The sequence below is a fragment of the Myxine glutinosa genome, chromosome 11, assembly GCF_964187855.1.
Source record: "Myxine glutinosa chromosome 11, kmMyxGlut1.1, whole genome shotgun sequence".
Lineage (NCBI taxonomy): Eukaryota > Metazoa > Chordata > Myxini > Myxiniformes > Myxinidae > Myxine > Myxine glutinosa.
In genome coordinates this window covers 24,018,886-24,032,733 of record NC_136271.1, presented here as the reverse complement: position 1 = coordinate 24,032,733, position 13,848 = coordinate 24,018,886, and the positions used below count along the sequence as shown (strand labels likewise).

General features: G+C 43.8%; 1 protein-coding gene across 4 annotated transcripts in view; it reads left to right on the top strand.

Annotated features, from left to right (window-relative positions):
• The window catches only part of TCF25 (TCF25 ribosome quality control complex subunit), a 105,217-nt gene that overhangs the window by 14,460 nt on the left and 76,909 nt on the right, over positions 1-13,848 (top strand). For all 4 annotated transcript variants that reach the window (XR_010986292.2, XR_010986293.2, XM_068130343.2 and 1 more), the window contains 3 exons: positions 1,529-1,608; positions 3,551-3,681; positions 12,079-12,178. Coding sequence is in view for 2 of the 4 variants with exons in the window: in XM_068130343.2 (XP_067986444.2) it covers positions 1,529-1,608; positions 3,551-3,681; positions 12,079-12,178 (311 nt within the window). In the remaining 2 variants the exon portion in view is untranslated. The remainder of the gene's footprint in view (positions 1-1,528; positions 1,609-3,550; positions 3,682-12,078; positions 12,179-13,848) is intronic.

Sequence of the window (13,848 nt, the reverse complement as noted above, 5' to 3'; positions counted from 1 at the left end):
GGACCATGACAAGAGATCGTGCGAGTCGCTCGCAACGGCTTCAAGCACTTCCGCATTCGACCATTTCATGAACGCCATACGCCCCGCCCATCAAAGCGCGTTCCGCCATTATGCTAACAGAAACGCTGGCGCTGCGAAGCGCTAGAGGGAGCGCTGCGCTCCCTCCCTTCGATTCCCTCCCTCTTCTGCTAGCGCTTCTGCGCTAATACGCTCATTTTAAAACACGAAGTTTAAAAAAATTTAAGGTGTGCTGTAGTTGCTCTGAGACGTACTGATTCCGAATATGCCTTTGGTTTTTCTCTGCGATGAGTAGTTCTCGAGTTATAAGAGGACAAACAAACATACTTTACTGCTTTATATATATAGATAACACCTGACAAAGGGCAGAAGAGCTCCCTTCAGGAGCCAACGACCATCCAGTACGGTGACGGTGATGTTTTCACCTAAAACAAGACCGAAAGTCTAAAGGCAGCATAGCCGGGCTTGTTTGATACTTTAGTTGAAGAGGATGGTATGACCTGGGTGGAGGTACCAGTTAGCAAATAATGTAAGTATTAAAATGTTAAGTGCTGTACTGTAAATCTCTAAGCTGTCTGTCACCATGAAAGTGGAGAGATTGCATTGAGAAACTGATTTATTTTATGTTTCCAGTCAACAATTAACCAACCATACACCGCTTCAATCCAGTAACTTTGCAGTCACGGGATTGCAGTGTTACAATATTATATTTACTATATTATTATTATTACGAAAACAATAGTAGTGTGTTAAGAAACCTGGGCTAATTTGCTCGAAGCAGCCTGAAGGTGAGGCATGAAGCTTAAGGCTTATACGTACTGTGTCGTTGGAAGACCCGTAACGTCTATGCTTTTGATATTTGATGGTCATTTTAACAATCGGTTTGTTTGTGTTTCACACTGAATGAAAAATGTAAAGGTAGAGCATGGCGATTGTGATATATGACAGGTTTGATGATATGTTTGACCTGAGTGGCATTGGAATCAAAATGGCGGTGTGGAGAAAGCCGTCGTATCGTCGTAATGACATCACATCACCCCTGTCATGTGACCAGATCCTCAGCTCTGATTAGTGTACATTTGAGGGGACAAACATACATACAGACAAACACTGTTCTAGATGGCCTTGCCCTCCGGGCTGTGCCGTAAAAACGCCCAATGGGTGTAGGAAAATTTATTTTTCTGCCTGGCTTAGTTACCCTCCTGCACAGTGGTCCTGTGAATAGGTTTCCTTGTTTCAGCACTAGATGAAGGTTCTGCCAGTTTTCCCTCTTCTTTTATCTCTAGCCCTTCACATTTAGTGGCACTCAGCGTTGTTTATGGTGAATTTCAATAAATAAATAAAATGTACAAGCTGCTTTGCAATGTTGGGGGAAGGAGGGTGGAGTAAATGCAGATAAAACCTGAGTTCTTTTAAAAAAAAAATTGTGCGCTGTCCAAATATTTTTGGCAAGTTTGAAATTTGATGACACCATTTTGATTTATGGTACTTCTTTCTTTGCTTACTGCAGGCGTCAAAACACACGGCAAGCAATGCCGAAAACCTGGTTGGTGACTGCACAGCAAACGTGGCCTCGCTTAGCACGGACAGGCAAGTGATTGCACCTCACTGCAAATACTTTGGTATCTTGTACGTACAGCACTCGCCTTTCCATGAACCTCGATCTTGTATTTATAAACACTTTCTCTGATCACCCTCGCTTCTCTTGGGTTCGGTGCAAACAAATTCTGCTGAAGCTACTGCAGCCCAGCAGCCGATTCTGTTCAAATCGATTACATTCATTGGGTAAAGATGAGGGGAGGAGGAGTTAATTAATCATCATGTTTGACTTTGGTCTCACAGCGTATCATACATATTAGTGCTGGGCGAAAATGGCGATGAGACGATAATCGTGCTTTACATTTACTATCGCGATAACGATAATGGAGATTTATTATCGCGATAACTGCTCCTCATGCTGTTGAAGGTAAATCGCACCTTGAAGCCGTGGATATTCATGGTGTATTGACTGTATTTAGCTTCTCTCAAAAGATATGCCTATATTAAATGCAGCTCTATAAAATAAAGAAGGTGATATAACATGGAGTGTATATTCTCCAAGATGTAATTTAAATGGTATAATCATTAAACAATAAACGTCAAAAAACATAAAATAATAACTACTCAAGGCGCCGGTGCTTTCGATGTCGAAATGGGCGATTCATCGTTTGAGTTCGCTTTGTCTGTGTGTGAAGTTAAGCACTGAAGGCAAAATCATCTCAAATATCGAGGAGGTGAGCGAACTCGGGGTGCGGACCTGCACTTTAGTCCGGTGAGCTTATGCAATCGGAGCAGTGTCCGCAGGTGAGTGAGTGAGTGAGTCAGTAAACACTTCAGTCATTATTGCTTGAACCAAACACACGATTTTGATTAAACCTGGCCACATGCTTCACATCTGATGCCTAATGAAGGTGTATTTACCGCATCAAAATCTGCGCTCATTAAGGGTATCTACAGGGAGGCGGGGGCAATGCTGGCCTATACGTGGTGTTTAACCCCCCCCCACCCCCCCCCCCATCCCCCCAAAATAGGTATTTGCTCTCTTCTCCGAAACTACACACACTATTTCGATGAAACTTCATCACAACCATCATCACCCATGATGTACCGAAGTTTGTTCACGGCATTCAAAATATCAGGGTCTGTGGGGGGGGGTTTGAGTGACTGTTGCTCCTGATCCAGGTGAGCTTCAGGACCCGCTGTCCTGTTTTTGTCACGACATAGGATTGCTTGGCATTTATTATTCGCGAAGTTCCACATCAGACTATATTTTAAATGTCTGAAGATAATCATGTAAGACTTTCTCCACAAATGTCCCAATTGACAAGCAGCTTCCTCAGTGAGTTCCGTTAGCAAGCAGCTTGCTATCTCTTGCCAAGCCAGACGTTCCATATCAACCACTTTGCAAACTGAACGTCCAGTCACTCGGCAAACGGAGCAAGCAATTTCCTCCAGGAAAAAAAAGAGGTTTGACTTTAAACAAATTGCAACAGAATTATGAAATAGAGTACGACCAAACACACATAGCTTTGAGTATTTAGGTCGTTTATATGTGTATTGTTATTGTATGCTACATGGCTCTCAAGGCACCAATTACATTATTCATATTATTGCAATAATCGTGATAATGAGGTCCATTATAGTGATGTGTAGGTTTTTCCATTATCACCCAGGCCAAATTCACATCATTGTGTGATCTAACGTTTTCGTTCCGCGTGTAGGAATAGGGCTTAGAATGGTGATTTTATGTAACGTGTACTGCTGGTTACGTAATGAATCCTTCATGTATAAGAATCTTAACAAATTACTGTGGATTAATTTGTTTTTGCCGTAATATAAATGTAGCATTTTGTACTGACACCAGTGAGATGAAGCAATTATACTCGTATATTTCAGATCGATGTAACAACCAAACTTTTAATACACCTGTCAGTGCACATTGTTGGGTTTTGTATGAAATTAATTAACTATCCTCTCGTCGTATAATTTTCAGGTTTGTCAATGGAATCTACCAGCAGTAAAGATGGCGTTCACTATTTTACATTTGTACATAGCAAGGATTATCAGAATTTTCAAGTTCGCTTCTGGGATGCGGTGGAGTCAATGGAACCGAACCATATCATGGTAGGTTTTGTCCTGGGAGGTAAATTTTTCACATTTTGAATGTTTTATAAGAGAAGGCTTGATTGGTTGTGAAAGCATCAGTGTATGAATTCTACATGGAGGGTGTTCGGAAATATTATTTTCCCATTTGCTACTCACTGCACATAAGTCGTGGTCTCTTAATCTGATACCTTTGCTTTTATCATTGACTATTTTCCCCTTTAATAAAACCTACAAAAAACTTTGACCCGAATAATAGTGTTTCCAATTTTGGAGCAAAAGGTTAATTTTATTAAACTAGTAGGCCTATTGGTCCATCGGAACAAATTTTCATTGTTCTTCACGGCCTTGTAGCATACCTGCCTGCTGTAGTGTTTGAGCATCAGCTTGTCTTTCACCAAACACAGATGTGCTTTGGCTATGGGGGATGGGGGACAGGAAGGAGAGGGATTATACATTTGTTATTATTATTCCCAAATGTGCCCTGGTCCCTGGTGTTGGGCTAGTGGCTAGGGTGCCGGCTTAGGATCCTAGGATCCTGGGTTCGAATCCCGGTCGATTGCTGAATTAACGCCAGGGGGGTTGACTCAGCCTGTCATCCTTCCGAGGTCGGCTAATTGAGTACCAGTTCACTGGTAATTCCCTGTTTGTCGTTAAAGGCAGCAAAAAGGGTTGGCGTCAGGAAGGGCATCCGGCCGTAAAACATTGCTTCAAAAAGGGGACCGAAAAACAACAACAACCACGGTTCCCGAAAAAGGCCAACCCCCGCTTTGCGGGGAAAAATGGCCTCTAAAGGTGGTTTATTTCCAAATGTGCATGATGTTTTGGGCATGGAAATGTGCATGGACGAAGTTTTGGGAACTGAGTGGCATGCTGATGAGGAGGAGAGTGTCGTTGAAGCTGAAGGGAAAGGTGTATGCTGCATGTGTGAGAAGTGTTATGATTTATGGGAGCGAGACATGGGTAATGAACGTAGAGCAGCAACGAAGGCTGGAAAGGGTGGCAATGCGAATGGTTCGGTGGATGTGTGGAGTATCGTTGAGAGAGAGGAAGACAAATGATGAATTGCGAAAGATGATGGGAATAGAGCCTGTGATTGATGCTGTGAAGAGAAACAGGTTGAGATGGTTTGGTCATATGTTGAGGAAGGATGAAAGTGACTGGTTGAGAAGAGTGATGGAAATGAATGTAGAAGGAAGTAGAGGACGGCGAAGACCGAGAAAGACTTGGCTAAAGATGGTCGAAGAAGAAATGCGGGCAAAGGGGTTAACAAGGGGAGATGCAGAAAATAGGGCTAAATGGAGAAGATAGTCATGGGGACCGCAAGGCTAACCCCCGCTCTAACAGGGAAAATGGCCTTAAAATGCCTGTTGTTGTTGTTGTATTGCCAAATGATGCTACTATTATTATTGTTGTTAATATTATTGGTATTAATTAATATATGCTTTGTTACAATATTATCATTCTTTTTTGCTGTTTATTTTGTAATTATAATGCCATGCAGTGGAAGGACCTATTGAGCTGCTATATACACCTCAATATGGTATCCCTGGTGTTGGGCTAGTGGCTAGGGTGCCGGCTTAGGATCCTAGGATCCTGGGTTTGAATCCCGGTCGATTGCTGAATTAACGCCAGGGGGGTTGACTCAGCCTGTCATCCTTCCGAGGTCGGCTAATTGAGTACCAGTTCACTGGTAATTCCCTGTTTGTCGTTAAAGGCGGCAAAAAGGGTTGGCGTCAGGAAGGGCATCCGGCCGTAAAACATTGCTTCAAAAAGGGGACCGAAAAACAACAACAACCACGGTCCCCGAAAAAGGCCAACCCCCGCTTTGCGGGGAAAAGTGGCCTCTAAAGGTGTTTTTTTTTTTGTTTTTTTTAATACACCTCAATATGGTGTTCCTTTAAAACGTGGGAATTCTTCCGGATACTTTGTAGTTAATTAGCCTAATAAACTCAGAAGGTGATTACGATAATGTTGGTATATCACATTCCACATCAAAGAGCTCCAGTAGAACTCTACAAAAAAAAAAAAAAAACACACACACACCTCATCCATGTATTGTAGTTAGAATTAAAAGAAATAATTTATACTGTTGCTTGTCAACCTCAGGGCACCACAGCAAGTGCACCGGTAACCTGGAGGGTGTCGCAGCAGAAAACTAGAATGGCACTCGGTAGAGCGCATACCTCCGCCAGGCTGAACAGTTTATTTTGTATCCCACTGAGAGGCCGGATCTGGAATCGGACCTGAACCAAAATCTAATCGGCTTGTTCTTGTCACCTAACCAACTAATCCACCAAGTTTAGTCATAACTCGTCCATAACTTTTTAAAATATCATGTTATGTATCGCTTTTCACCTGATCTCTCAATGGTGAAGAATCGCTTGAAAATTAATTAACTCTCGTATCTGAATCAATATTCAGATCTTCACCAAAATCGAATAGATTCGTCCTTGTCAGACACCCAACCTCTCTACCAAGTTTCATCCAAGTCCGTCAACAACTTTTTGAGATATCCTGTTATGTATCGTTTTTGGCCCGATCTCCCAATGGTGAGGAATCACTTTAAAAATTCTAGTAGCCGGATCCGAATCAGGGTCTTTACCAAAATCTAATCATTTCGTCCATGTCACATACTTTTTGTCCACAACGAATCCGTCCACAACTTTTTGAGATATTTTGTTCACAAACGGACAGACAGACAGGGCTGAAAACATAACCTCCATCCACCTTTGGTGGTAGAGGTAACAAGAGACATAAGGGTAACTTTAGAATGAATATTTATTAATCCCTACTGTTGTATGTAGATGATCTGCTATTGTGGTGGAGAGTGGGAGGGAGATGCAGGAAGTACTGGGGGAGTCGGAGGCATTTGGGAAGCATGGGCTGAAGATGAGTGTGGGGAAGATTGAGGTGATGTGGGTCGGGCAGGAGAGAAAATAAATGGATATCAGGTTAGAGAGGAAGGAGATCAGACATGGAAATAAGTTTGAATATCTGGGGGAAACAGTGGCCGGGGATGATAAATCCAGGGCAGAGGTGCAGAGGAGGATTGAGGTGGGTGTGAATGCATGAAGGGAGTAATGGCAGACAGAAAGCTATCAAGAAGATTTAAAGGAAGGGTTCTGTTGTCATGCGTAACGCCGGTCTACTTTTACTGTCTGGAGATGGTGACACTTGGAGAGACAACTTAGAGAGACGCTTGGGAGGAGATTGGTGTGCAGATGAGCTTGACGTGGAGATTGGTGAAATGCTGGCTGAGATGGGCTGGACACTTGGTGCGGATGGGGGAAGAGAGAAATGCCAAGAGAGTGGATAGGTTGAAGGAGCAAGGTAGGAGGAAAGAGGTAGACCACTCTCGCAGTGCTCACTAATGATGGGAGCTGACTGGTCTTGGGAACTTCCAACACTCCAGAAATCAAAGGGAGGTGCAAAGCGCCCCTCCCTTTATATATGGGATCGTTTCTCTGTATGCAATTGTTTTATACCCTTCCCCAGATCTATGCTTCCTCACAATTCTATCTGAGTTCTACAGACAGATCTTTGGACTTCATGTTAGTTTCTGCTTTCTACTTTATACACCACTCAATTTTAGCCCTTGCGTTCGTAGCATAAATTAATGCAAACTGCTGCCTTTGCCCTGTCGGGATTAGCATTTTTACGAGCATGGGAATTCACCTTTCACTCTGAGTCAGTTACTATACTTAGTTCTTGGTTTGTTTTTAATATAATTGCATATATTCTGGGCCCTTTTCCTTCGTAAATTACACGTTATCGTACCTCACAATCCAAGTGTCCTTGCAATCCATTACAGACTTTGCGGCTGATAGTGAATTTTACGGGAAGGTTTATCATTCTGCGCAAGCGTAAATGACGCTCAATATGTGGTGTATGTATTTTTGTTGTATTGTTTTTTTTGTTTTTTTAAATCCAATTTAAAAAAACAATTATAATATGGGTGCAATACCAATTGAGAGAATGTCGCTTCCTTCCAATGGAATATTTATAATTGCTTCAGCCATAATTGTACGAGGCACGATGGTATTAATCAACATTTTGAGGATGAACAAAACTGATGTTGAGATCTCTCGATGTGGTACTTTAGTAATGTGTTTTGGTGTATTTTTCATTCTTGTTAGTTGTGAAAACGTTTGAGAATAAACTGTATGTCTTTTAAATGCTTATGACTTCACTCTGTAGTAGTTTTTAAGCGCATCGTCCTGTACACATTTGAATGGGTGGCCATTTTTTCCTGTGCCACCCTATATATTGTTACATTTATGGGGGGTAGATAAAAGAATACCGTAGGAGAGGTAGAACTGTTTAGGAAGTAGCATGGACCGCGTGACGTGTAGGAGCATTTCGATGTATGAAGAAGGGAAACTGTGCATCATGTGAGGGGTGATGCCATGCTAATTCGCCATAGGGTTTAAGTCTAGTTTTCCCCAGTGCATGCCTTCTCTCTGTAATTTTTCCCTTGCGTTTTTGTGCACAACCCTCAATTTACAATAACCGCCGCCAAAAGCCAAGAACGAGTCGGTCGGACTAAGCCCCGCCCCAGTGGACCTAATAAGGAGAGGGCCCCACCCAGAAGGGGCGGACAATCTATAGGCGGTTGGGAATGCCTGCAGGCCATGCCCCCAAGGGAGGTGATTGGCTCTCGAGGTGGGAGGAAGAAGAGCGCGCTCGGTTCTCGTTTGGACAAGAAGTTAGCCATCTTGGTGCTGATTTGATCTGGTGCGCACTTTTGTAGAGCGAGGAGCTCTTGGCAGCATTCGAAAGAGGGTTTCGACTGCTGGGCTCTTGTTGGGCTGAAGGCCGCGCTGTTTGTCCTAAGGACGAAGAGGTAGAGCAAACAAGAAGGCCGTCTTCACTACTAGCCTTGGCTTTTCGTCGGCCGTCGCCATCTTGTGCTCTCTGGCGCGAGAGGCATTGGGCTCGACCATCACCACCTCTTATTCAGACCATTTGGGACACAGATAAGTGTATCCACAAAAAGGGAACATTTTATTTTCATTCTATTTCCCCCTGTGTGTGTTGTGTGAATCGGTGTGTGGAGACGTCTCAAAATAGGATTTAGTTTTACTTTGAACTCTATTTCCGTCCGCGATTTATTTTCATTAAATTGTTTGTTACATTTTACTGTCGTGTCTATTTGTCGTGGTTTCGGAATAAACGTGTTTTTCGTACAGTGAAACATCTCGCATCTCTTCCTTCCCGTGCACGCCTGAAATAACCGCCATTATCGGGAGGTCTCGCCTCGGAGTTAAAGCTGGTTCGGCTATCCGTCCCTGGTGATCTTAATTGCCGGGCGATGCGACAATACAGAGTACCATTGTTCTCCATGATAAACCAATTAAGTGTAACACTTGTTAATGACTTTCCTAAGAATCTCCAAATTAGATAAGTACAAATGTCACAGACAACAATGCAGCTATAAGTTAACTAACGACTCTCGATGTGGCAACTCATCTCAAGCAAGCAGTTCGTACAGTAAACCCCAGCGGGTTATAAATGGGGGAAAGGCCAGCGGTGAGCATGGTTGAAAGGATCTAGTCCAGAGGGTGCGCACAGGATGAAGCCAGCTGGACAGTCACGTTTTACAACTCCTCATAATGTGAAGTCCTCATAAGGTGAAGCATAGAGAAGAACCGGAGTCCACAGGTAAAGTTGTATCACAGATGATGAAGACGGGAACTCCAAGCTGTAAAGGATGATGTGTTACTTGAAGGAGAGGAGAGGTTGGATGGATGAATAAGCTCCGATGGTATGCACCAATCAATCGGTCAAGTAAAGGGCGCCATTTTGGGTAATTTACGCACCAACGAAGGTATACAAGGAGCAGCTTTTAAATTGGTGCTCAGATAACAGCAGTGCAATGTCCAACTGGTAGGTTCCACAAGTATAGTGAGTTCAGAAAAGAATACCTCACAGGTATGATATATGAAGCGAAGCTGAATCTCCACAGAGCAATGCACAGCGGGTTGAAGTTAATACGTCGTGGTCAGGGAATAGGTGAGTCACTGAACCTTTCCAGGTTTGTATACAGGTGACCCCCAATTCCTCATTCACTGAATATGTCTGTTTTAAAATGATATGCACTGCTTGAAACAGAGTGTAACAGCTCAGGATAACGTGTCCTTTCCTTCTTTCCTCGTCATTGTCCTCTCCTCGCGTTCTAAAACTGTTGGTGCCTTTTTATCCCTGTTGTTGTTGTTGTTGTTGTTGTGACTTAACAGTAAACCTACCAGCCAATATAACCTTAACCAAAGCACAATTAAATGTTGTACTTGTCTGTAACAGTGTGAAGCAACCACTGTAGGTTGTGTGATGTTAACACAGTATAGTACATTGTGGATTATCCTAACCTTTTGATATTGTTCTGTTCCCCACGCAATGCCTGGCATCGATTGACCATGTGCAATGCTATGATTTTTCTCTTTCTTGACAAACCCTCGAGCTAGCTATGCTATTCTCGCAATTTTTGTGATTATGGATTTCCCCAACGTCAGACTGTTCTTCAATGACATGATTTTGCAATTGGCATATCAGCATTTTTTTTAATTTTTTTTTAGTATACAAGATCGAAGCTCGTGAAAGAGCTAACATTAATCACACAAAGTCAAACCGACATAAAACATATAATAAGGGGAGCGGTAGACAAGATAGGGAGAGAGGGGGAAGGACACGAGCACAACATTTGAGAGCAGGGACATCAAGAGAACTGTGGGAGGGGGAGGGCTTGGGGGGAGGTGGGAGAGGTTTTAAACATACGGACACTGCTAGGACTTCCAGGAAAGAAGTTGGAATTTAAAAAAAAAGTGGATCTGGGGTGAATTCGCAGGGGTAGTAAAGATCAAGGTTTTGGATGGGGGAAGATAAGAGATGGTGGTGAACAGCTGTTTTGAAGACCTGGAGGGAGGAGTGGGATTGAAGGGAGTGGGGGAGTTTGTTCCAGAGGTGGAAGAAAAGAGGAATGAAAGAGTGAAGGTGAGCAGAGAGTCTTGATTTTGGCAGTTTAACCATGAGAGGGTTGCTGGCAGATCTTGTGCGACCTGCAGGAATATTTGGGGGACAGAGCACAGAGAGAGCTGGGGGAGCGAGGCTGGATAGGAGTCGGTAGGACAGAAAGACTACCTGCCTGCGGTGAGTGAGTGAAAGGCCCTCGGAGTTAGCTTCATCGCGGGAGATTCCAATGATTCTGAAAGTTTTGGTTTCAACAGCGTGAAGCCGAGCTGGGTGTGAGGCAGGAGCACCAGCTCAGAAGGGAGAACAGTATTCCATTGAGGTGTGGATAAAAGCCTTGTATGTGGTGAGGAGCTCAGGTGTGCCAAGGAAGGACTTCGCACGACGGAGGATGCCCAGTCGGCGACTGACGTTGGAGGCCAGCTTGGAAATGTGGTTTTCCCATTTGGAGGTGAAGCGATATTTCCCCCACAAAGGATTTGCCCTTCAACACGTATGAATGGCAGAATAATGTCATCTTATTACCTAGAGCGACTCGTGCAATGCAGGAGGGGGGGGGGGGGGGGGGGGACAATTTGTTCACTCTGTGTTCGTTTGTTTGTCTATGAACGAGGAACTACTTCCTTTTTATGCCTCCACCGATGAAGTTGCCGGAGGCATTATTTTCATTTTCATTTCATATTTTGAACACCGTGGGACACAAATTGGTGTGTTTTCACTTCCAAATACCTGCAGTTTAGCAGTACTTTGGCAACATTGTACGGAATCTCATCCTACTTGCATGCGCACTTGCGTTAAAGCAATTGCTTCAGTCTGGCTGTAAAAAAAAATTGAAAATCATTCCAAAAGGTAAATTCGAAACTGTTTTAGTGACTTCACGAAGAACACAGACAACAGGCACGAAGATCTAATTTAGTGTGTTAAGTAAGGTGGTAGAAAAGACTTTATCCCAAATACATCAACGGCGGTAAACTTCCAATTCGATGATTTGTTTTTTTTTTGTTTTTTTACAGCCTTTAACTTCAATTTCACTTCAATTGATCGCCCTGTTTGTATTTCCAAAAACCTTCAGTTTAGCAGGACTCTGGCAAAATTGCATGCCATCTCGACCAATTAGATTTGCTGCTCACGTTCTCAGGACAGGGGAACATCGAGATTGAGACAAAATGGCGCAGCCCAGTGATGCAAGGCCTGAGCTGGCTGTGTCAAAATAAAAATGGAGGAGGTAACCCTTTCCATGTCCCTTTTCATAAAATTGCATGGGGTATTGGGGTAAGCTTGTAAGGTATTCTATGGATTATCTAGTGAGGTATAATTATTTGGAAAACTTCAGAAATAGTCAAAGACTGGAGGCCTTATTTTTATTTATTGTTATTTTTTCCTGTGCAGTGTTTTGCATTTGTTCCTTTGCATAGACGTTCCAATGCAATCCTACACTATTTTCTGACACAGGCCCTGACCAATGAGAGTCCGTATCATGTGGATTCTCTGCTCCAGCTGAGTGAGATATGCCGCCTGCAGGAGGATCAGGAGATGGCAAGGACATTCTTGGGTGAGTTAAGTTCCTGGGTACCACCGAGTGGGTGTTGTAGCGCATTTTCTATAAGTGTATATAAAAAATGAAGTGAAAAGAAACAGCTTGAGCTCTGCGTCGGCTTGTTTGGTGCTTCCATCTGAGCTTGTAATTCCAGATGCTGGAATTTCAGGTTGAAATCCCATATGCTGTGATGATTTGTCTCTTCTTCTCCTCCTCTTCCCTTTATTAAGGGGCGAGGCCATAACCCTAATCCAACCCTAACCCTAACCACGCCCACTCTCCACCACAACAGTCAGACCGTAGCATGCAATATCCTCCCCAAATTATCCTTCATGTTTACCTTGCTGCTTACCAGCTCCATCACCTTGATAAACATGAGTGGGCTTAATTGGGAAAGCTTCCCTGCCTCAAACTGATGTTCACGCTGAACTCCTCAGACATCCCAGGACCAACGAAAACTCTTCCCTCCATTCCCTTGTACATTCCTTCCACCAACCTAACTTCTGCTTCTGGCACTCCACCCTACTCAGTGTCGCCATCACCATCTCTATCGGAACAGTGTTGTCGGCTTTCTCAATGTCCACAAATCCAAATGCTATTTGTCTATTTTCTAATAATGTTATTTTAATCCATTCATAAATGCACATCTTATAATGTTCTGTCATACATGTAATACTAGCTCTTCGTACAATGTATGGAAATATATTATATATATATATATATATACGTATATATGTATATTGTTGCGAATATGGAATTTGGCCTCCATATCCGCTTGTAAATATTCCCCTATTTTCTCCAATACTCCCCAACCTTCCCCAATCCCCCATTCCCTAGTCCCATTGCATGTAAATAACAATCAGTAGAGCCGACCTTCCCCTTATTCCCCCATTAAATGTCGTGCCCAGGTCCACCGCACCACACGTAGACAACTTTCGGACATCTTCCTAGTTATTCTTAATCTATGTCAGTTAAGGCCTCGTTTCCATTAATTATGACTCTTCGTTGCACCAGAATGTGATTATATGGCATCAGTAGTGAGTTTAGGACCTTTCCCATACCTCCTCCCATCTTCTTCCCCAAACAACAACAATAACAACAACTACAACAACAATTACAACTACGACTACAACAACAGAGGGGCGGGGAGTGTGCGTCCTCACACCGGCTCGGTTACCCGCCATGACCATGCGCTCCACGGCGTTACCCCGAAGGGGCTGGCTGTCAGCTCCTCGTCAGGGGCGGAGCCAGTAACCCCCCCACGCACCCAATGAGAAGCAACGTGCCGATTCCATCTGGGGCGGAGCTAACGAGCCGAGGGCGTGTCACTCCCCGCCGGATATACGCGGCCCCGCGCCGGATGTGACGTCAGATGCGCCTCAGCCTGGAGAGAGAAGTCGCCACCCCTCGAGCGCTGCAATACCTCCACCGCATCTCTTAAACTGGACCGTACGTGATCCTGCCCTGAGCCCAGGTGCACCTGGAGCGATCGCTACCCGCTTTCTTTGCCATCAAACCCCGTGTGAGTGAGCCTTGTCCCGTTTATCTGTCGTCCGTTGGGGTTAATATAAGTGTGTTTAAGTGCCCACCTTCCTATGTTTCCCTCTTGTCCCTGTAATCTAAACCTTCCGCATTATTGTAATAACAACCTTTGAGAACCGTATCCCTGGTGTCGTGTCGTATTA